The sequence below is a fragment of the Sylvia atricapilla genome, chromosome 3, assembly GCF_009819655.1.
Source record: "Sylvia atricapilla isolate bSylAtr1 chromosome 3, bSylAtr1.pri, whole genome shotgun sequence".
NCBI classification, from domain to species: Eukaryota; Metazoa; Chordata; class Aves; order Passeriformes; family Sylviidae; genus Sylvia; species Sylvia atricapilla.
Window position 1 is genome coordinate 51,064,467 of NC_089142.1, and position 24,387 is coordinate 51,088,853.

The following is a 24,387-nucleotide window of genomic DNA, read 5'->3' on the forward strand; positions in this document are numbered from 1 at the left end:
CTTTAAAAAAGCCCCCTTCTGCAAAAAGCATTTCTGTAGTCTTTTCCTGCATATTTTGCAAAGATCAGGATATGTTCTTAAAAAAACCTCTCTTCATATTATGTGGAATATGAAAATAGTGCTTGTAATCTTTTCCAGTCTTTTCTGTAATGAAAAGGATTGGGTAGTAATGTTTTGTTTAAAAATAACGGATATCCAAACATGGTTATGGACTGAAATCCGAGGTGGCTGAATGTATCATCTTTTCTAGGGAAAATAAATTTACATTCAATCAAAACAAAACCAAAAACAAAACCAAAATGAAAACAAAAACCAAACAAAAAAACAAGCAAAAACAAAACCCACAAACAAACAAAAACCAAACCAAAACAAAACGAAACAAAACTTCAATCCAGCACCTGACACTGAGAAAGCCTCATGTCAGCATCTCCCCTATCACAGTTCTGGCTGTGCTGTGGTGCTTGCTTGTTCTTTTGGGTTACATTTTACACTGTCCCTCACAGTACAGGTTTTGACTCTGAAATATGTATTCTTGTCCCTTATTTTGTAGGACTGACTCTAATATCACACGGTGTCATTGGAAAATGTAGCCTTTAATCTCTGATTAAAGATTGAGGTTTCAAATGTATTTGTTATTTCCCTGACCTTTTTAGTTGGTTCTCATGAATCCTTTATAGCTGTTAGAATCTTTTGGGGCAGGGCTTCCTTTCTGAGAAGAAGTGGATTTCAAGCCTTGGCCACTTACATCATTGAAAACATTTCCTGGTAGGAGAAAGGGATTCTGCTGTGATTTAGGAGAGGGCCTCCCTAAAGGTGTGTGTCAACTGCAGTTTTCATTAATTCTTAGCTGACATTGCACTGCATGTGCCTTATTACCTGTAAAAGCTTGTGAGTTTGTTGGGATGTGCCTTTATCTTATGCTAAGCTTTTTGACTGAAAGTATAAATTAGAGCACTGCATCTTCTGGCTGAAGGCCACCGTGCAAACTATAATGAACCCAGGGCAAATCATCAAGTACTGGTAGTCCTCCAGCATTATCCTCAGAAAGTCTTTGCAAGGTACAGCCAGTCCTCTGAAATCTGCAGTGGATCTTCCTCGTCTTTAGGCAGAAAACCCACGGATTCTGCTCGTGCAGAAACACTGGATACATGCAGTAATTCAAGTGCCCTTATAAACCCAGCCTTTGCAACAGGGATTTTCAACCTACAGAAGAGTCTATGGTGAAAGTGTAGATTCATTTTGCTTGGAAGATGGAAGAGGTTTTGAATGATAGTGCTTAACAGAGAGAAAAAGAGGACTCTAAGGATGTCAGGAGAAGACAGGATAATTATGAAAGGGTAGAGCAAGGTGTTGGGCAGAAGACAGACCTAAAAATGCCCTTCAGTTTAGATTTTGCAGGTTAGATTTCAGTTTAGATTTCAAAGTAGACAATTATATTTCCTATTTTTTAGCTGTTACTAATCTCATTGAATAAAATGTCATCTCTAAAACAATTTTTTAAAAAGCTATGCTGAGGTACCATTGGAAAATAAAGATTAACATTTTTGAAATCATAGCTGTCACACATCTGCTGCAGTAACTAACCTTTACTATAGCACCAGATATTGTCATTCCCCGCTAGTTTTAGTCAGTCAGCACACCAGCACTAAATGGTGACTTTGACAGGCACCAAGTGGGCCTTTTGAGGCTGTGTTCCTCCTCAAATTCTTAATTCATTTTCCAGAACAATTATACGGGTTAACTGCATACCTCCAGGAACATGTTTCCATTATGAGGGGATGCAGTTAAATAGTTGTGATTGATGAGGGATTATGTATCAGTGAGAAGCTGCCTGAGCCTCTTAACCACTTATTTTCTCATCCTGTATTTTTCAGTGGTTTAGAGATGCAGAACTGCAAGCAAGATTTGACATATGTTTTGGGCATTAGCTGAGAACCATTGGGTCATGCTCATCAAAGCATTTTGTTAGGAATATTGAGCAATTGATTTTCTCTGGCAAACATTAGGACATCTTCATACTATTGCTATCAGTATGATCCAATTCTGTTCTCCACAGAAATTCAGCAGGAGTGCAATTTAATGAGACCAGTGAAAGGAATCTGACTGCTCTATTTATAGCACACTAATTGATCAGGGTAGCCATGGTGGGAGGAAACTTCAGAGAAAATCGATGCAGTATCAAATGAAAGTAGCACACAAGCCTTTAAAGACAGCTGTGTGAAAGCCAGTTAGGAATGAATTTATTTGAAGATCCATGGGAACATCTTGGACCATGTGTGTTCTTGCCTTAAGTTGTAGGAATGAAGCCAAAATAAGAAGCATCTTACATGCAAGGTGAGCCTTACTATGTATTTTTTTCTTCATCCTCTTGATACTCTGTCCCATTAAATCTTCTTGGTGGATGGTTTTAGTTTTGTATGGGGACTGTATACATCTTCTTTTAAGAGCTCCCCTTTGACAACCTTACCCTTATTTTGTGATGAGAATGGCAGCCACGCTGTGTAGGAGAACTGCAGAGCCTCTTGGCTGTGTGTCCAGCACTCAGGCACAGTTCCAGCTCTCATGGCTTTCACTTAAATGCAGGGAGAAGATGATCTGTCTACCTCCATTTTCATTCCTGTCATCAAAATACATGTAAGCATACTACTAGATCCATGAAGCATAACTGTTTGTACTCATTGCTAGTGTTTCTTAAATCTGTGTAATCAACCTTTGCTTCCTCCCCTAATTGCATTTTTTCCTCATGAAATCTGCTAAATCCTGAACAGCCCCCTATTTGCCATCCCTGAAAATTATGGGTTTGTGGGAGATTCTCCTTTACTGGGTGTATCTCCATGCTGTGGGCTGACTGCCCATCAGTGTATTGTTTTTGGGCTGCTGTAGGAGGATGAGGCAAGCAACAAATTACCATAAAGGCATTTTAGCAGTAACTTGTTCCGGAAAGAGTCAGAAGGGGAACATATGTACACTTGGGTTGCTTTGAACATGCTTTTTGTTCTTGTGCTTGTACATAGACAAAAGTTTTACGTCTTCCCTAAAGGATGCAAACACAACAATGATTACCAGCAAAGCTGTCCAGGCTGACAGTGTGTCTCCTTTCTGTCAATTCTTGAACACGCCTGCGATTAAATGAATAAAATATCTTTGTTTTACGGCGTGTAGGATGCAGCATTTAGGTTCACTTTCTGAGGAGGAATGCACAAAATTTTTTTCAGTAGGATAATATAAGGGATGGCATCGTGAAGTAGATGCATGAATAATTCTGTTTTCCTGCTGCTTCATAAGAAAGGAGTAAATAATCTACACCTTCCATAAACAGTTAATTTCTGTGGGCTAATTTTATGTAGCACCAATAGCTAAGCATATTAATGGTGCTACATCTTCTGTTCATTCAGTTTTGAGCATATGTAGTGGCATGGAGTTGTGGCTTAATTAGGTAGATGAATAATGTCAGAAATATTGTCAATTATCAATATGGTCTTCATCTTCCTTTAAGCCCCGACTGGGAATCCAGTTCCCAATGACATCAGCAGTTGCCGTGGTGAACTTTCATAAGCTAGTCTTTAATCTTTCATTAAATCACAGGCTAGGAAAGCAGACATGAGGGCTGAGATGAAAAAAAAAATGTGCATCTGCAGCACTGATGTCTTCCCTGAAAAACAGGAAAGCCACACTTGTGTGTCTTTGGAAAAAAAAAAAAAGATAATTTGCTGCGTTGGTGAGCACACTCTCTCAGCCACTTACATTGTCTAAGCAACACTATGCAAGGAGAATTTGCAGAACGTAAGCAGAGGGGAGATGTGTGGGACTTGAGAGCAGCTGAAATCGAATATGGCAGGACCTGAATATGATGAATGACTCAGCTCTGTCATGGGCAAAGTTTGAGAATGGAGGTAAGGGTGGCATTAGGAACCTCTTTCTCTTGCCACACTGGGCTTTAGCTGGACATTTCTTAAAGCAACATGGTGCAAATTTAAGTTATTGTTCAGAAGGACTCTGGGGATATCTCCATGTGAGCTACCAGCAGAGAGGTGATGTGTGAACTCCTGCTCAGACTGACACATGAGGAAAAAAGAATGGGACAGAGGACAGAGTACTTCAGGGCCCAGGTGAAGCAGGGTAGGTCTTTGGAGAAACAGCTCTGAGATGAGAGGGCAAATGGAAAATGAGTTGTTGCTGACTAGCCCCCAAGTGTTTGATGTACTGAGCTGAGACTGGAAGAGTGGAAGTACCTGCGTCATAAGGGATATAAAAGTGCAATATAAAGATTTTGTTGTGGAACAGCTCCCCAAAATTGGAACTTTGGGCCAATATGTAACTTTTGTTCTGTGCTATTTTGTCTAATAGGAGAAAATTATTCTTCCCTGTGAAGCTTAATGTGCTTATGTCATTTGTGTCTCTCTATGAGTGCTATCATAGGAGCTGTTACTGGCACAGGTCTTCTCAGCAGTTTATTTCTGCTCAGGTCTTGGTTTACCAATGCAAAGCTCTGTCCTTGTTCTCTTTGTCCTCAATCAGTCCTGCCTCCTGTATGGGACCAGATGTTGAGCCAGTGGTTCCCTGTGTTTATTCACTCAGTGTCTGCTTTTGGGGAAAAGAAGTACAGTAGCAATTTTTCTTTTTCCCAAAGTAGAAATCATGGGAAGCTATAATTTTGCACTTTTCAAATGGAAAAAAAAATTAAAGAAGCAGAAAACAGACCTACAACTCCTTTGTTCTATTTTGCAAATAAAACAATTGAAAAACAACCCAGAAAATAGAAAAGCACAATCTGGAGGATATGGTTTGTTATTGTTTTCTTTTCTTTTTTACAAATTTTAAAGTTGGGATTGATTTCCTTTAAGGTTGTGAAGTCTTGCTCACAAATCTTTTATGTTTTCCCTGAGGCTTTTTTTTCCTGGAAAGGTTTTTGACAATTTAAAGTTAGCCAGAAGTACACTAAGCTGTAATTTATGCTGCTAGGCATTATTACCCAAGGCCCTTCCTTCTCACACAGAGGAGCGCACAGGTGAAACTGCAGAATGGAATTATCTTTGCCTGGATTGCAAAAAGAGAGGTTGTATGTGAGACCACTCTGTCATGTTTTCCTACCAGCATCAAGTTCACACTTATGTCCTTGAAAAATACCATTTGCTTGGATGACAGACTGTCACAGGGCTGGGACATAGGTTATTGCTGTGAGATGAGAGCCTTTTGGCATTCTTCTGAGTCACTGGCACCATCTGTCCCTCTTCCTGAGGTAAGGCCGGATGGAGTGAGCGGAGCCCTGGCATGCTGTTCAGCTTTTTGTTTGGCATTCCTGACCTTGCAACAGTCACAGTCTGAAAGGGAGGTTGGTTTGGGATGGCTTGCTCAGTTCCACATTCTGCAGCAAAGCCGGGGCATAATCTGCTTTGACTCATATATCGTTTTGCAGGAGACCTGTATGGCTGCAGAGCAGATGGTTTCAAAATGAATGAATGAATGGTTTTGCTATTAGTGCATCATACTGGGCCAGGTGTTGCTTCTCTCACCCCTCCTTGTTCAGAACCTTGATTTTCTTTTCAACATACAATAAAAACTTAGAAGGGAATTCAGTCAGGATTCACAGAGATCACAATTCTGGGCACCCAAATAGTGTTGGTCTGGTTTCCCTTTTTGCTTTTGATAGGTGGTGTGTTCCTGTCCTTTCTCTCTTGGGTTTGATCCTTTCAGCATGGACTGAAATTCACAGCCCTGGGCTCATCAAGCCCATATTGATTAGAAAACCCCAGCCCTTAGAGTAACTTTTAGGCAGCAAAAAATGTGGCAGTAGGATATTAAAGATAACAGTCAGGTTCCCCACAACACTGGATGTGGAAAGATGCGGTAAGTGTTGGTCTTGCAGACACTGTGGTGTTAGAAGAGAACAAGACTTTACAGAGAAACCAAGGGCTGTGTGTTTGCTGGCTGACTGTACCAGAAAAAAAGAGAAAACAGACTGAATTTGAGCTTAGTGCTGTTAGTGAGCTTTCAGACAAGTAGTAATGACAGGTGAGGCTTGGCAGTGGAAGACACGAGTTGAGGTTTTATGTGTATTGACACAAGAATGACACTGAAATGCTCCTAGGAAAATGGAGTTCTCTAGGGATGATATTCACTGTGAAGGGGGCAAGGAATAAGCACTGAAGTCTGCAGAATGGTGAAAGGTGACCCACATCATTGAAACCTGAGGAAGACAGTTGGCATGGATCAGGGAGACTGGAGAGAAGGCAGAGAGGATGGGTAATGCAGCAACTGAGGGCATCCTGTTTCCTGAGCATTAACTGTAAAATAGAAATAGGATGAACTGCAAGTTATTTTAGAATGAAATGTACTCTAATGCATTTATATGTTAATGAGAAGGAGCAGGAGGAGTGAAAATAGGAGCTGTCACTGCAAGAAAATGTAATCAGGCACGGAGTTAGAGGAGTTTGTGCTGGAAAGTCAAATTTCCACTTTGTTTCCCAGGTAACAGGTGAGTGTGTTGAAGCTGGGAGGTGTCCAGGTGAAATGGGACTTGGGGATAGAGGCTCATGTTTGTGTGTGCCATTTGTTTTGCCCTCATTTTTAGAGTCCTAAAATAGGTCTAATTTCCCTTAGTGTTACGTAACAGTGAGTCAAACCCAGCTTTTAAATCTCTTTAATTAGTTTTAACAATCAAATTTCTAGCTCACACACTTTAAGTAATGAATTCTGCTCTCCATCCTTGCAGAAAAGGCTCAGTGGTTCCTGCAGTGAGTGTGCAGGTGACTTTCACCAAAACTCATCTAAACTATATTTCCTCTTGAGTTAGACAAGATGCTCCAGTGGTAGGAGGTCCAAACTTTCCCATCCATGATGCTGGTGCCTTTCTGTATCTTAATGTTTTCTCTTTATTCTCTGTGCCCATGTTCATACTCCTGCAAGCTCTGGTGCAGCCTCCTGCGCTTCCAAAGCCCTGGAGCTTTGGAGAGTTGGCAGCGGTTGCCTGTCCATGGAGATCATCAGAGCTGGTGTCAATTTGATGTGGATTTAAACAAAGCTAGGCCTGCCAGGTTGGACAGAGAATTACTTGCTTGAATTTCAAGATTTTGACTTCTGGTTTGATTCTTGCTTCAGGCATTATTTCAGGTCTCTCATTTGAAGAGAAAATATCTTCCCTCCCTGGCTGGAAGCCATGTCCAGGGCAATGCAGTATGATCCTTGCTGGGAATACTTTTCCTCTGCAGAAACTGTAGGTGATACACATACTTGTGCACGTGTTTTGATAGTAAATAGCATCTGTACTTGTTATTGCTTTGTGTAGTACTGCAATGAACATGCCAGTATGACAGATATGGATCAGGAAGAATTATAGCTTGTGTGAACTATATAAAACTATATACAGCCTGCTGATCATGCAAAAATGCATCTATTTTATAAGCTTGGTAATTTATTAGAATACACATTTAAGGTCTTTGCACTGATGCTGAGTTAATATTAATCTGCCAATACTTGTTTAACAGTTGTGGTGTAGAAAAGTTAATTAATTTTTTTGCAAACGCATCTACATCTGTATTTATGTTAGTGCCAAAGAAAACCAACACAATGAGGGAGAGTTTTATTTCAAAAATATAAAAGTCTTGTAAACATTTTTTTTCCTGTGAAATTCAAAACCATGCAAAGGTCTTGCTCACATTTTTTATTTACTCTGAATTCAGCTTTTCTCGTTATCTAGCTCCTATTCCCACTGGGGCTGTGCTGTTTATCCTACTGATGGTAGGGAATAAGTTGTTTTTATTATATGCATATGAAGCCTCTTACATGCAAAACCCATTCAGTAGATACTCAGTAGTGGAAAACCATTTTCAGACAGGTATGTTGTTTTGAAAAGGAGAATCACATAGCCCAGATGAGATATTCTTTAAGACTATGGGAAATATTTATTATCATCAACATTTACAACCCTGTGTGTGGATTTTATTTATTTTGGATTTATCAGTTGTGTACTGAGACTGGACTTGATTCTCACCTGATGCAGAGTCCAGCTCCTCAGAGGCAGTTAAGTTGCTGTAATTGAGGTTCTCCAAAATCCCTGCAAGCTCTCACTAGACCTGCTGATCTGTGAGCTCTGATGTCCCTCACTTGTGACTCATATTCAGACCTGGGCTCTTGTCCCTCACTTTCCCCATTTACCAAATGTTGGGTTCTTGTTGAAACCTTTGAGTTACCTGCTGAATTAATTGGAATATGGACAGAACTTAATTAATTAATTATGACTTACCTTAAATATAAATGACAATACATTTCTCAGTGCTGTTGAAAAGGATGATCAACTGAATGATGCTGAAGACCTGATGGCTAAGAAAGTAATAATGATGCATATTTTTCACGGAGAGCTGTTTATATCTTGCAGCCATTTCTAGTCACCATTTCAGCCTGTAGCGAATATGGACAATAAAAATTTCAACAGAGATGATAGGAACAGAAGCATTTGTGGGATACTAATTTTTGTAAAAAAAAAAAGCTATTCAGTAGAGGTCATTGTAGTGGACAAAAACATCTCTCAGGACTCCTTAATATGTATTTACACAATAGACCTCATAGTGCTCAAGTAGCCACTCTGTTTAATTAATGGTATTTAAAAGGTTTAATCTGTGTAATGAGTAGAATTTTAAAAATCCATAGCTAATATTTGAAAGTGAATATGTTTGTTTTGTATGAGGCATAATAATTTAAAATTGCTTCACGTTTTTCTGAGTTTCTTGCTGGTTTGTAATGGGCAGCTGCAAATGGACAACATCTCTAAGAGAGGGTAATTATGTACTAATAAAACAGACATCCCCAGGGCTGCTCCCTTCTGCTGTAGTGGCTATGTCCTGACTACTATTATTTTTGTTAACCTAAGCAAATAGCTACATTCAAAGGTAATTTTGGAAATGGTGCTTGATTTCTGTTTACCTTCCAAAGTGTTTGAGAGAGGGATGGTGGCTATAACTTCTAACTGTTTCACAGTATATATAACTGAGTTTCTTCTCCATGAATATTTCAGAGTACTATTAATTGTGCAGTATATATGATGCTTGGGATTTTGTAGAATGTTATTTTGTGTATCTTGGTACTTCTTATGGCACATTTTATTAGGGAAAGGCTTGTCTCTGTAGTTGGAAATGATGGAGTACACCTGATACAATCAAACTACCGCAAGTCCACAGCGAGTTCAAGTGAGTGAGGTGTATGTGAAGTACATTGCTTTGGAGATCTTAGGTGAGGCTGCATTCACCCCTGCAGGCTGATGGAGCAGGACTGGAATGTCACAGAGTTAGTTGAGCTCATCAGACCCACTTGCTATAAACTCTTATAACATCTGTAGTTATGACACGATCATTTTACATTGGATAAGTTGTCATGTCTGGTGTTTTCCAGTTCTTGAGGACGCTTTGAGGCAGCTGAATGCTGCTGTAAAAAATGTTGGAGTCAGCTGAAAATATAGAGAGGATTTAGATAGGCAGAATGAGATTCCTTGTTTTTATTTGACCAAGTAATTTAGGTTAATGCTCCTCCATCTACAATGGCACTGTGGGGCTTCATACACCCAGAAATGGTCAAGAATCTTCTTTACTTTTTTCCTGCTGAAAGCTGGCAGCTTCAGTGAGCACACCAACTGTAGCCCTGGTTCTGTGCCTGAGGTGTTTTTGTTTCTGAAATTCTTTTTCCAGGGAATTTTCTGTAAACAGGAGAGATGTTTTTGTAACTGTACTATGTTATTCATTCCTTTCCCTAGGAGGGACTTTTTCTTGATGTCCCTCTGGTCTGACCAATGTGATTGGAGAGATTTGCATTTGTTTCATCAATCAAACTGGTCTGTGTAGAAGAGTATAAATGGGAGACACATCCCAAGAATAAAGGAGTAATTTTCAGCCTTCTGAATCTTGGAGTCTGTGTCATTGTGGTGTACAACAGCATCACACCAACTGTTCAGTTGTGCTGGAACTCTGGGGCAGAGTTGAGCTGGAGGAGAAGAACCAATTACTAAAGTGCCAACAACTATTTGGCATCACATTGGGTTCCACCTGGAGGTGATTCTGCATGGCCTCACTTTGCAGGTGAGGTTTCTCACAGCCACAGGGCTGGGCGATGAAATTTGCAGCAGTATGACAGCTTAAAATAGCAAAGCAATCTGTTTGAATACTTGAGGGTGTCTTGGGACACACAGGATTGAGCTTGTCTGTGATTTATTTCATCACATAACTATCCATATCACATTTGCATGAAATTCCATTTCTTGTCCTGGTGTATGCTTGTTTTGTGTATGATCACAGCAAGAAACAGAATGCAATCTGTTAGAATAGCGCCAAGATGCTGCATTCTCGTCCACAAAAACAAAGGCTATAATTCTTCTAAAAATTTAAAGAGAAACAGTATAGCCTTTGACTCTAAAGATTTTTTAAGAAGAATCACAAATTTTCCATCATGACTAAAATAAAATGTTTATGTAAAATGTCTCCTCTCTTCCAGAGATTTTTCATTTGAAAAGTGTCAAATGGGTCAAAATTGAAGTGTTTAATTTTGAGGAAGCTGCATGCGTTGAGTGGAACATTCAGACACCTCATATCCTCATTTACCTCTGGGCTGTATCTGTTCCTGTCTCCAGGACAGGCTGTTTTGCACTGTAGGAAAAAATATTTCAACTAAATAACATTGTCTTCCTAAGGAAATGGAAGCTTAGAGCACTCAAACTACAGCTCCTAGGGCAGTAGCAATATCTAGAAAGATTTCTGAGATAATTTCCCCCTGTATTTTTTTTTTTTTTTTACCTCTACCTTCCCTCTCTCCATCCAGTGAACTCAAATTCTAAGGTAGCCTTTGAATTTTGTATACTGGCAGCAATTTAGCTGCTGTGTTCTTGTCCCAGAACATTTAAGTATTCATGCTGTCTTTGATTTTACTGCTGAAAGACTGTAGTGGATATGATGATGCAGGAATTTGGGCTCAGAAAATGGAAGATTTTTTTAATGCTTTGACTACATGTGAAGATTTATCAGCCAGGCTCCAAAATGAGCAGAGCTGACTGAAGTACTGCTTAAAATTATCTATTTCAGTAAATACAGAGCCAGGATCTTTAAATGGCTAAGCATACAGCTGGTGTCTGATATCCAGAATGTGGCTCGAAGTGTTGTTTATTCAGGATGAGAACAGGTATTATGGGTCTGTAGTACTCCACTGTACACATATGCACCCATCAGCAAATTTCTTTGTCTGAATTGCCAAAAGTAGGGTTAACAAAGAAACATGTTAAAAATTATCATACAGTTATTCCAGGTTGGATTTAATTACATTTAAGGAAATTGAAATGATTTATCTGTGTGTTTCTTATTTCCTTGTGTGCTGGCTGTAGGCAGCCTGTCCCCTCACTGCCAGCATCTGACTGATTAATCGGTCTCTTGCTTGATCTGTTTCCCTTTTTGTTTATGTATAACTTATTCTAGTGCTTTCCCTTTTTAATATGGTAACATCAAATTTGTTTAAGGTCTGTGAACTAATGTGGATTAAAAGTCAAGCAGCAGCAGTTCTAATACATAATTGATCTACCAGTAGGGCATGAAGAACTGATTCTGGTTCCTAGACAGGAAATGCCTTTTTTGTCCTATGCTGATAGCCTGAGCTCTTAAATCTATGTTAAAGTGAATAGGCTAGTGGAAATTGCCAAATTATCCATGTTAATAATTTTTTAAGAGATTAATTTGCTGTTTGAGGCATAATGATTTTTATACACAGACACATATGCATTCTGACATGTTCCTTTTAGATTTCAGGGCAGTTCTGTTCATTGGCAATTGAAGATGTCTTATGTCTAGAAAATGTGCTAGATTTTCTAGATTTTGAGTATCTGCATCATGCTGCGTCCCCACATTTGTTAATACCTAACAGAGGATTTTGCTTGCTTAAACTATTTTTTGTACAGGTGCAAGAGGTTTGCAATGTGGTCTCAACAACAGCATCCATTTATGAATGGGTAGGTTGGAAGAGGCGGTGTGTGCTTACATTAGCATCAGCTCTGATTTTATTTCAGCTTGTCCTGTGTTGCTGAGGAATGGCTCTTGGCTGTTCAGTTAAGCGGAGGTAGAAGCTTGTTTACGGTTTAATGTTTAATAATATTCTCGCTGAAGTGAGGAGTTTTGTACTTTCAGGCCCCTTCTGAGGTGCACAGGGGGGTCACAGCGGGGGCCTTTACAGCATGGAGGACGTGGATGACGGCTGCCCGGCTGCGGCACTCACTAATGGCATGGATGTGCCGGATAGCACGGCAAGGCCTCGTCTGGTGCTAATGGATGGGAAGCAAGAGACAGCCAGCAGGGTGTCTCTGCCTTCCATTAAGCCCACTCACGCATGCCATATGCCATCATCCCTGTATTGGGGATTTAATTCTCTGGTTAGCAGCAACCACTAGTGCTGGGGTGACAGCAGCAGAGGAAAGCAGAAAATTTAAGCTGTGCTGTAGAAGAGGGCTGCGATTCAGAATGTGGTTAAATCGGAAAAGTAGAATGGAAGCTGAGGGAAGGAAGATCTTTTTGCATACGTTCTTATGCTTCTTGTAAAAAGTAGGTTACACTAGTCTAGTGTATTGCATTGCACTTGAGATGCTACAATTTGAATAAGGTTTTAGCAGTAGACCAATAAACATTTTGCAATCTCTAGTTATAAACATCTAAAGATGTTACATATGCAAAAGCAATATCTTTGTAAATAATGCTCTATTTAGAAAAAAGACACACTTTCAGATGCAGCCATCCTTTGTTATGTTGCTAGAGCTAAGAGCAGAGCTTCAAAATGTCAGTTTCAAAATGGAAATTGAACTTCTTTCATATAGGTGTCTTAATGAATGGAGTTAATTTGACTGCTGCTGACTTCCCACGGTCTGTGAGGTGCATGTATTGCCCTCTGACATTTCTGAAAAGGTAGGCTCACTGGTGGGTGCCAGAACTGGGGAGGCAGCTCATTCCCAGCCTTTGGAAACTGAACTTGTTCAGTGTTGTGCAGACAGCTTGGCAGTGGCTAGGTTTTGTAATCCTGGTTCAGAGAGTGTGATACATGAAATGTCAGGGTTTGCAGGTTAGGCAAGCCTTTGTTTGGGTGGAGAAAGCCAATCACATTTTTTACAGTCACTTGTTATGATGAGTGACCTCAGCCAAACCAAGAAGTCTGAGTAACTTGCATAGGGTAAATATTAACATCTACCAGCAAATAATTTTTAATTGTCTTTGAGGAATCTATCATCACAGTAGTTATTTTGTTATTTAGGAAATTCAAAAATAGCACAACTTAGGTGTTTTGAAAAATACCAGGTAAAAAGACAATTTAACTTCAGTGATTTAAAATTTTTCATCAGTGTGTAACTTGTTTAGATCTTTGTGCTCTTACATGGTTTCCTTATGTTCAGACAGACCCTTCTGTGTTTCAGTTTGTTCCCGTGGCCTCTGATCCTGGGCACCACTGAAAAGAGCCTGGCTCCAGCTTCTTACACACTCCTTTCAGGTGTTTATGTGCATTGCTGAGTTTCCCCTGAGTTTTCTCTCCTCCATGCTGGACAGTCCCAGCTCTCACACTCTGTGTCCATATGAGAGATGCTCCAATCCCTGAGTCATCCTGGCCCTGTGCCAGACTGTGTCCAGTGTGTCACTGTCTGCTTTGTACTGGGAAGCACAGCACTGGACCATGCATTCCAGACGGTTTCATAGTTGAGTTCTTTTCTCTGTGGGTATCCATGTGGTGTGAACTGAGGTTACTGTTGTTTTCTCTTGCTGAGGATACATTCACATGGGTTCCACTTTTATCTTAGCACGAAGATATCTGCATTTCTGGTTTTGATCTCTCAACTCCTTGCACATGAATTTTCAAGAGTTTCAAAAGTGTGATTTTAGGAGAGATCCTACCATCACATTTCTTCATTACTGGCATATTCTGATAGCATAGCAAACACATTAGCCTTGTCCTAGATATGTATGGTAAAACGTGTAACTATTTATTTTCCAAGTTGTTGTGCAACTCTGTTTTTTAGTGGAAGATTTCCTCCACAGAAGCTAGCACAGAGACACCCATGCTTATATGGCTTTACAAAGGCAGGGGGTTGATGTCTGAAGTTAGAATTCAGCAACAAAGATTTATAGTCCTTTAGAGTAATAACTTGAATGACAGTTCTCCCACAAACAATATTGAAATTCCCTGGACTTCCAGGCACTTATTGCATGTGTGTGTCACCAGCAGTCATTCAGGAGTGCAGAAGAGGGAAACTGAAGTGGAGCTACTGTGTAGGAAATGGTATCTTTTCAAGCACCTTTGTAAAGATAAAGTGTAGCTGAGCAGTTCAGACTAAGACTTTCTTTAAAGCTGAAAGGCTGAAATAAATCTTCATTCTCTACTATGACAAAGATATTTGAACACTTTTGGAACTGGGAATAGATTTGTCCTGCGGGGAACTGACCTCTTGAAACTGTGTATGCTGCATAGTTCATGATACCTCTACTCTTTATTAAATATAATACTTATTAATGGATCTCAAGTCAATATTCAATTTCCTCAGTAATTTAAAGCTTAATTATGCTGCATTCTAGATCTCAGTCCTCAGCTGATTTTTCTTAAATCACTATCACTCCAATTGTATGCTTCAGTTCAATTCTCAGGACTGTCATTTGCATGGAGTGACAGATTAAAATTGGAAGGCTAAAATGGTTATAGCTCTTAGTGCTTACTGCAGTGATGGAGATTGATTCCTCATAATATGAGGAAACAATTGGCTCATGAAAGAACTCTTGAAACAGTATAGTTTTCAGTTTATTGTATTGTTGTAAATTGAGGCTTACAAAGGGCTAATCCAATTTTAATGCATCTTGCCTGAAACTGAGAGTTGCATTTTTGGAGGAACTTTGGATAATAAAATTGTAGACCAGTTTAGAAGTTCTCCATTTCCAAGGGAGAAAAAGTGAATGTTATGGTAGGAGAAATGGTATCTTTCAACTCAGTAACTGGCACTGGATATCTGTGCTATTTAAAAACAAGCATTTTTGCCTCTCTGCAGGATCTATCTTTACCTTATCCATCTGCATACCTGTTCACCCCGTTGTCTGGGCAAATTTTGGCAGAAGTCAATCCAGGAATGAAAATCCTTGGTCTGGGTCTGGTCCTAGGGGATTGTCAGCAGGAATGATATATGAAATTATATGGAAGGTATAAGATTTGGTATTTATTTACCCTATATGAGTTTAGGTCTGAAAAATCTGTCTCGACATGTGACTGTAAAGCATGGGTCCTCCATGAAGAAATACTTTACATTTCTCTTTCCCTACCTTCCTGTAAAAATTTTGAAAAGGGACTAGAGAGGTATCAAGATGAATATTTTTCTCTTGTGAATCATAGTAGTATCTTGATAGCTCTCTCTGAATTACGTTTTTTATTTAATCTCCTGCTCCTCACTTTTATCTTATTTCTATGGTTTCTGCCTGGCCTTGTTTCTTTCAATCCTCATCTTAACATTATCCTAAAATATCCCTTCATTCCCGGGTGCTGTTTAATCCACCCAGTTTTGAAAGTGGTCAGGTACAAGGAAAGGGGTTGGTATCTGATAGCTACTAATGCTCCTCTTTGGAACGACCTCAGGCCTGTGGGAAGCTTTCTGCATGATGAAAAGCATCCTGACAGTAATCCTGTGGTCAGCAGTTTGGCAGACACCAGGGGCTGTTTGGACAGTCTCACTGACAAAAAGAGGGTGACCAGGACGGGGTGGAACAAGCTGAGATGCTGGTGCGGCATTTCAGTCTTGCTGAAACAGACCCTGGCCAAAGACTTCTGCCTTCAGGAACTGGAGTATGGAATCCTTTATGAACAGTAATTTTCCACATTATTTTTGTTCCACCAGTGTTATGAAAGTATTGCTATTGTATTTATGCACAGCAGTTTGCAGTATAGTGGGGATTTTTGTCTTTGTAAATAAGACACTCACAAGCTGCCTGGAAAACAGACTTTTTTTTTTTTTTTTTCCTTATGGGAATATCCATAGAAGAAATCACCATCTAATAATTGTCTATTGTACAGAATGATTTTCATCACAGGGTAGAAAACAGAATAAAAGAACCCACTTCTACCCTCCTTCCTACTCGTTTTCTGGCTTTGCTGTTTGGAAAATAGCATCAAGCTGTAAAAATTTTTGGGTTCCTTTTTAATATCTCACATTCCAAATTAAGTGTTAGAAAAGAAGCAGTGCTGATAGCTGAAAAGAGTATTGTCCTTCAAAAGCAGCATTTTTAATTTCTTCTTTAAAATTAAAGCCTTCATTTACAAGGTTTAAGCTAAACAAGTAGGCCAAGAACCAATGTTCAAAACCCCAAGTCCCTATCAAAATGAATAAAAATTTCTAATGAATTTTATAATTTCTAATTAAAACTAAAAAAAAAAAAAAAGCCTATTGAAAGTAAATTGCAAAGAAATAAAGTAATTTCAAATTAAAATGAAGGTTTTACACAAAAACCTTTCTTTATCAAGCCCACCAAATTAAAAATTGAGAGTGATATAATCCCTTTATCCAAACAGTGAAAGCACAAAATCTATGTAGGTTTTAAATTTAATTATATTTATATATAAACATGCAAACACATATGGTCAAAATAATTTTAAATCTCACCTAATTAATTTAAACAATATATAATTTTTATGAGTAGCATATTAGAATGAAAGGTGGACGGCTACTTGCAATTAAAACAAATATTTCAATAAAAAAAGCAATATTCTCACTGGATGGATACCATCTCTCTTCTCATTTCATTCAACTTAATATAGTTCTATATGAGCTGTAAGATAAAATTACTTAATAGAAATGAAAAGGACTGCCAAAAGTCAAATTGCCTCACTGGAAGCTTAGCAAAATGACAACAGCCAGTTCTAGATAATTAAATCTTATTTTGTAGGAATGTCACTGACTGATGTTCATTTGCCTTTAGGTAATGTACTTTTGGTTGAACACAGTAACAAAAATTTATTTGGGCACTTTTTGTTTGCCTTAGAAATGGCTCAACATTGTATTAAAAAAAATGAAAATCTGAGACTAGGAGAAAACAACATTTTAATCTCACAGAGGGAAATCCCTAGTGCAGGCGTTCCAGGGCAAAGCAAAATTTCACCCCTTGAGACTTCTTTTTTGGGTCTGAACCTTAAAGAGCCTTAACAGAGAGGTACAGAAGGAAAGTCTCCTGTTGTTAGACAACATGAAGATTAGCTTCTTCGGAATTTACTAATTTTCTCAAAATAAGTTAGGGTGCTTATTCCCTGCCAGTCTTGTTGCATGTTTGGTGATTCAAAACTGTCTACCAGCTTCCAGTCTAGTTGTTCTCCTGGTCAGTTTTCTCTTCTCTGTTTTGATGTCAACATTGTCCTTAGTTTTGAAAGGTTCTTTCCTCCCCTGTTATTTATTCTCTCTAGTGTATTTAGCATATGTTTCCTTAAAAATATCCAACCCAAACTCTTTTAGATGTCAAAGATTCACTTTCCAATCTCCTCATCATCCAGTCCTCAACATGGTTCCAGTCATGTCTTGACATAAAAGTTTGTTTGTTTTGAGGCATTGCAAGTGCTTGTGTAATGGATGGATGCTGACAGGAAGTTTGATGTTAGGAGTGCCTTGTTCTTTCCTACCTTTGGTGAAATTTAGTTTGGTAGCAAGATGGGTGTCCTTTCCTGATGCAGATGGCAGTGACTCTTGGCTCCTCTGGTAGTTCAGCTCTTGGATACTAAGGATGTGAGCAATTCCTTCCAGTCAGAGCCTTTTCTTTCCATAGTAAAGCCTTTTCCATAGAGTTTCCATAATATTCTCTTTAACATGCTAAAATTAAGTTTAATTGTGATGCATTTTGTAGCAGACAGAATGTTTCAGTTTCTTTCTAGGGGAGCTTTCCATAATAAAGATACTATTTTGGTTCATCATGATATTTTTTTTCCCTGAAGTGCTTGACTTTTCAGAAAAGCTAAAAGAGGACTAATATATTATCTCCAGGAATAAGTCTTAAGTCACAGTTAAGATATTAATAGTTCTGTACACTTTCTTTGAACTTGCAATTTTTGTTATGAAGATAACAAAACTGTTGCAGTTTTGACTTTGTAACCTCTTGTTGTTTGCAGATGCTACAGCCTGAATTCATCAGAGAACTCAGGTTCTCTGGATCCACAGATCCTTAAGTAAAGGGTGTGAGTGTATTCATTATGTTTGTCTAGACCGTCCTTTGAAGGATGTCTCTAGACTGTCTGCAAAAACAGTTTCACTGCAGATAAGAACAGCAAACCAAAAATTTACCCCAAAGTACACATGCCCAAGCACTCAGTGTTAAATATATGGCAAGGTGTGTCCAGACAGTCTCTTTGCTGTAGATGTGCAGCATACTTTTATGGCTCTGATGACAATGGGGTGCCAAAGCACCTTTGGGCACACAGTGGTCTCAGCAGTTTCTGAGGCTACACTTCTAAAAGCTGTGCAAACAAATTTGATTACCGTACTGAGTTCAGCTAGGAGGGCTGCTTCATTAAAGGTAGACTTCAGAGATTTAGATGTAGACACAATGCTCAAGGAGTGAAGAGTGCTGTGGCCTTTAAAAACTTCTTTGATTTTTTGCATTTGGTAAAGATAAAAAATATGGGTCATTTTTATGATGTGATAGCAGCAGTCCTGACACCATTAAGAAGACTCACATTGGTTTTCAGTAGGAATTTAGCACTTCCATAAGTGCTGTTGAAAATGTCATGTGCTGTTGAAAATGTCATGTACTGGTTTTGCTCTTACTACCTGTGCTGTAGGAGTTCCTGCTGGCCAAAGTGGAGCAGCAGACCCTCTGTGAAACCCCAAGAGCTGAGATGGCCAAGCCCAGCACAGGGTGGAATGTGGTGTCTGGCAAGTGGAAACCTGGCTTCTTAGCATGTGTCAAGGCTGGCAGCAGGCATCGGCAGCTGGGTCCTTGGAGAGGAAGCCTGTAAAGATAGTTTGTATAAATTGTGTTTGGCAAAGAGGTTAAAATTGCTATGCTGTGGGTCCACAGAACCATTTCTCAAGAGATGGAAACCCAGTGAGGGGTTGTGCTGCTGGTGCACTGGTGGTGCCCCAGTGCTGCAGACAGTAGTGTAGGGGAGTGCCTCTTCTTGACAGCCTACTGTTAATTGTCACTTGGGCCTGTGGTCTCTGGTAGTACCTGCCTGCTCCTCTGTGTCTATGGCATGGCCATGTCACAAATTGTGCTTATCAGTGGCAAGCAAAAGCTATGTTCTATGGCTGAAACAGAGGTTCCAGTGAATGTGAAGAAAAATCCATCCACTGTGTATGTATATTTAGTTCTTTTTAGCAGTTTGGTAATACCCTATCAGATTCATTATTTTCCAGTCAGCACAGCTCACTTTACGGCTGATCTCCATATCTTACTGTTCTCTGCCAAGAGATTCCTCTTAGAATTCATGTGATTCATGGGTTACAGGCTCATCTGTTGAAGTACAGTATGTCTGCAGAGGCAGTTGTGACTGCCACCGTGCTTGTAACCTAATCTACATAAAACGTCAGAAGAATCAGTGATTTGAAAGAAATTCCTACCTGCTGTTTGTGTAGGATGACCATCTGTCTGGCAAATCCCCATGTGGAAATCAGGTACATCTGAGAAGAGCAAGAAAACCTTCTGACACCTGTTTCTCCAGCAGATGCAGTTGCTTTTGCTTGTTCTGCCTTTTTATATTTTTTTCAGTAGGTGCTTTTGAGATTTGCTTTTCGATCTACATTCAGCAGCTTTTTTGAATACTAGTCTAAGCACTGTGTACAATGCAAGATCATTCTCACCAGATCACCCTTTCTCTCTTTTTTGGCACAAATTTTTGGGGGTCCTACTTAGACCTTAGGAAGTGCTTCTGAATCTGGACACCTCAGTTCAGTTACAGAGATTGATAAATACCCATCTTCTTTAGTTCCAGAAAACGCCTTCAGAATTTCTGAGAAACACTGAAACAAGCTGACTTTTAAGATCAAGTGGCACCTTCTATTTGAGGATCATTCCACATATATTCATCTTCCTCCATGTAAACGATTTTCAAGATGCAGGAGAAGGTAGCAGACATGTCAGAGTGGTACTTGTTAAGGGTAATCCTTTTGTCTGCAAGAAATTTTATATCTTTGAAAAGATACAGAGCATCCTGAGGCCACATTAGAATACAAATGCCTTTGGCAGTCTGCTCTGAATCTGTGTTTGTACATGTCAGTTTGCCTACTGAGATCTTATTCACAAATTATCCTCAGTTTCTGTGTGCCTCTCAGCTCTGCTGAGATTTCTGCAGCTCCAAGTGTGTGCTCTTTTGTGCATGGTACGCAGCATGGAGCACTGGATTTCTTTGCTGAAGAACCAGCCGTGATAATCCAAATAAACACAACCTTGTGTAGATGAATTGAATCTTCTGTAACTAAAGGTTAAGGTGTCGTCTGGTGATTTATCCTTCCTAATGGATTTGTTGGATCACTATGATACAAACATAATTTACTACCCTTTGTACAACATAGCTGTGTCCTCGGAATGGTGTTTGGGGATTTACAATACTGAGCAGGGTGAATTATGTGTCAAATTATCAGCCATCCTGTTTGACATTTAGTTAGTGCAGACAGGAATCAGGCATTTAGCAGAATGAGGCTTCTACAGCAATCTTTCCATAGGATTGTTTTCTTTCAAAGCTGTTGTTAATCAAAAGTTTCTGGAGAAAAGCTGCACAACAGACCATAGATTTCATTGACTGTTGTGCTCTGGCCAGCCAGAAGTGGGTGGTGTGTATTGTGGTTGTCAACCTTCCTGTAAATTATTGTCAAAGTACTGCCTCCTTGTTAGAAAATCCAGCAAGTTGTTACAATTTGAAGGCAAGAGGTACCTTGCTGTAAAGAGCCCCTGGGTTTGGTGTGCCTGACAAGATGTGAATGGATCCTTCAAGAGAAGTGATAAGTACTTCATTATTCCCACAGGTCTAAACACATTCGCAGAACTAAAGAGGTTCTGTGGATATGCAGGCAGTTGCACTTTGAAGTATATCCCTGTTTGGAAACATTTAATGAAAGATTCCCTTCCTGTGGTTTCTGCCTTCTCTTTGTGACAGTTCTTGATTGGCTGGAATAGTTTATAACTCTTTTCTTGGCCATTTTGTTGGTGTGTGCTGTATGACCCTATGTTTCAAGTGGTGCTTTGCAGATTACATTGAGGCTGCTGAGTGCTTCTATAGGGTCTCCTCCCTTGTCTCTAGAGGAAGCAAATTAGGTCTATTTGCACAAAGCACCATGTCAGACCTTTTCGAAGCCTTCTTTTGAGCCTTTGATCCCAGTGGCACAGACCTGAAGTTGCCTTTATTGCATTCACATAGGAAGAGGAAGAGGAGGAGGTGTGGCTGGAAAGGATGTCCTTGTTTGTTACCTGTATGGTCAAATGGGAGCTCCTGCTTCTGTGAGGAACCTGGTTTTGATCTAAGTGACTACCATGGCTGGCTTGTGCTTGTGACTGTTGAATTAAGCTCCAAATGAAGGCCATTAATTTAGTAAGTCTCTATAACTAAGAGAAGGTTCTTCACTGAGAAGATTGTGACATAAGCTATGGAAACAAAAGGGGACAGGCATCAACTGCACCTGTTTACAGCTCTTTCCTACTTCCTCCGTGGTGCAACTCTAGGAAACAGAGGAGCTGCCTATTGCAATGTTTGTGCATACAATCAAGCAGGCAAAGACAAAATGAGGACAACACAAGGAATTTGGCAATTGTATTCCAGGACAGAGTGGCTGCTCTCCTCAAACTGCCAAACCCTCTGGCTTATTCTCTCGACTTAGAAATTGAAAATGCATATCAGAATCTTTTCCTAGTGAGTTATCTGCCTCTTGTGATTTTCAGCAAGTAAAAAAGAAAAGCCATTTCTTCAATACAGATATGCTGTCCTTACATTTAAGTTCCCAGAAGGCCTCTGACTACGTGACAAGAATTACTGTCATGGATATTGCATAACGGTTTATGCATAATGTTTAATGCAGTCTCAGTTTTATGAAATATAGATAATATTGGAGACATTTTGAATAGTAGTTTAGATTTACACTTTCTTTTTAAGGTTGAGACGAGGGACATTTTTAGTGCTCTTCAATGACACTGGAAAAATTGAGATTGGTACTATTAAAAATGAATAAAATCCATAGAAGTGGAAAAGAGAAAAATACATGACATAGATGTATTATGGGCAAATCATAAATGTTGAAAGCATTTCTGGAGGTTAGAAATGCTATGCCTTAATTTGAATAGCAAAGCTATCTTGGCACACTTCCTCCATGCTTACTCTGCCCAAGGTTTGTTGCTCCTTGGTGTGGAAGGTTGGAACTCAACTGAGAGGATGCAGTTTTGAGTAATCTTTCTTCTTGTTAAAGGTTTATTATTAGGATGAAGAGATTCAGAAAAAAAAAAAAAAAAAAAAAAAAAAAAAAAGGGTATCTTACGCATATGCTACACATGTTAAGAATTGACTCAAATTGTATGTATTTGCTTTGTGTCACACAGGACAGCTTTCCAGCTCGGTTTGGAGGAATACATTTTGTCAATCAGCCGTGGTATATCCATGCCCTCTACACAGTTATCCGGCCCTTTCTAAAGGAGAAGACACGAAAAAGGGTATTCTTCTTTTTAATTGTCCATTTCCTGGCAGTTCTCATCAGCAGATGCATCATACTCTAAGAAAGTGGATAAACAAGAGATATCAGCTTGTTATTGGTGGAAAATATTTAAATATATCTGTGTTGTAAAGGATATCTTCAGCTGTTTTAGGAACTTATACAACATTATCCTTTAAGGATACAGTCAAGCAGTGCACTTAAATGCATTTTAATATATAAGCATATGCTTGCTCCTGGGGATTAGATAAAAAAATATTGCCAACATTAAAGTTTGTATTAAGATTGTATTCAATTCCGTTCTATTTAATTTCTGTTAAAGTTATTTGTGTCTCTCTTTTAAAAACAGAGTTAGTAACTACAAAGTCCTTTCCTAGTGTGATTTCCCTGACATTAGCATGAGCTAAAATACCCAGCTGGCATCTAGTAGTATTAGTTTGCAAATACTAATTTGAATGAAAGCCAATAAAAAGGAATTTGTGTGCATGCATCTGTGCATAAGCATGAGCAGCCTCCGAAATGTTGCTGAATTTGTACCATTTGCATCAGTGCAATTAAATTACAGCTTTGTGGTGATAGCGTGTAGAATGATATTATTTCTGTAACAGGAACTTTGTCATCCAGGAAAACACAATCAACGTAATGCACAGTGGCACGACAAAGAACATGATTAACTTTTTTATGGAATCAGCTCTCTAAGCAGCTCTGTATTTTTTTCCTTCTCGAACACACTCTGCAAGGCCACAATGATCCTTGGTGTTGAGCTGTTTTTTACTGACAGATTATGCTTGTGAGGCCTCTGGTATTTACAGATTTTGAACTATAGATCACAAAGCCTTTTATGTAATATCTGTTATAAATATGCAAATGAAGCCTCATTTTGCAGGACTCAGTTGCACTCTGTTGACTGCAGCTTCTGCAAAGAATATTGCAGTGACAGATATGTCTGAGGCATTTTCAACTCAAGTGCTGCATATGCAGAACTAAGGAATAAAGTGTAGCTCATAGGAGTGTTACAGCATTAAAAAATAAGTGACAAGGCAGTTGAACAATGAGGCTTGTCAGTTACCATCTAAATTTTTATTTAGACACGTGAATCAATGGCATATATTTTCAGAAATGCTGACTTTTTACAACTGTTTTGTGTCAACACTGAATACCTATAAAAAGCTGTCAGTATTAAATATTGATTTACAGTTCTAAACTTAGTGTCAAAATGTGGAAGTTATGACCAGCACATAAAATTTAAAATCGGCTTTAAAAAAATTATTAGAAGCAGAACAAGTGATTGGAAAAAAACAACCTAAACCCAAGAGATTTCTCTTTAGATTTTTTAAAATCAGGCTTATTATCCATTGTTTTTATCCTGAATTATTGTGTATTTTTTAATTTATCTTGTAGATTTGAAACTGATAGTCATATTTAGATAAATGCAGTACTAGGCATATATAAAAACAATTGCTATGAAGTGAAACACTTAGCTGTAAAGGCACCATAAAGCAAATAACTTTTACCATTAATAAATATTCTTTCACAAAAGGATGAATTCCTTTCTGAGATGGAAGAAAATCACTGGGTTTGCACAGTCATATTAACTTTCCTGGGTTCACAGCTGACTGGAAGGTGTTCTGAAGTAAGCAATAAAAGACAAGCATATATTTGGTCTTTGTCTTTTTCCCTTTTGAATTTAACTCCTATAAATCATGCTAAAGGCATAGCTGCCCCAGAGGAGTCCCTGCAAG

The 24,387-nt window shown here is 39.0% G+C and overlaps 1 protein-coding gene across 1 annotated transcript in view; it reads left to right on the forward strand.

Moving 5' to 3' along the window:
* CLVS2 (clavesin 2) overlaps positions 1-24,387 on the forward strand; it is a 48,656-nt gene that overhangs the window by 17,894 nt on the left and 6,375 nt on the right. Inside the window, exon 3 of the mRNA XM_066315325.1 lies at positions 22,536-22,646. Within this exon, the coding sequence (XP_066171422.1) occupies positions 22,536-22,646 (111 nt within the window). The remainder of the gene's footprint in view (positions 1-22,535; positions 22,647-24,387) is intronic.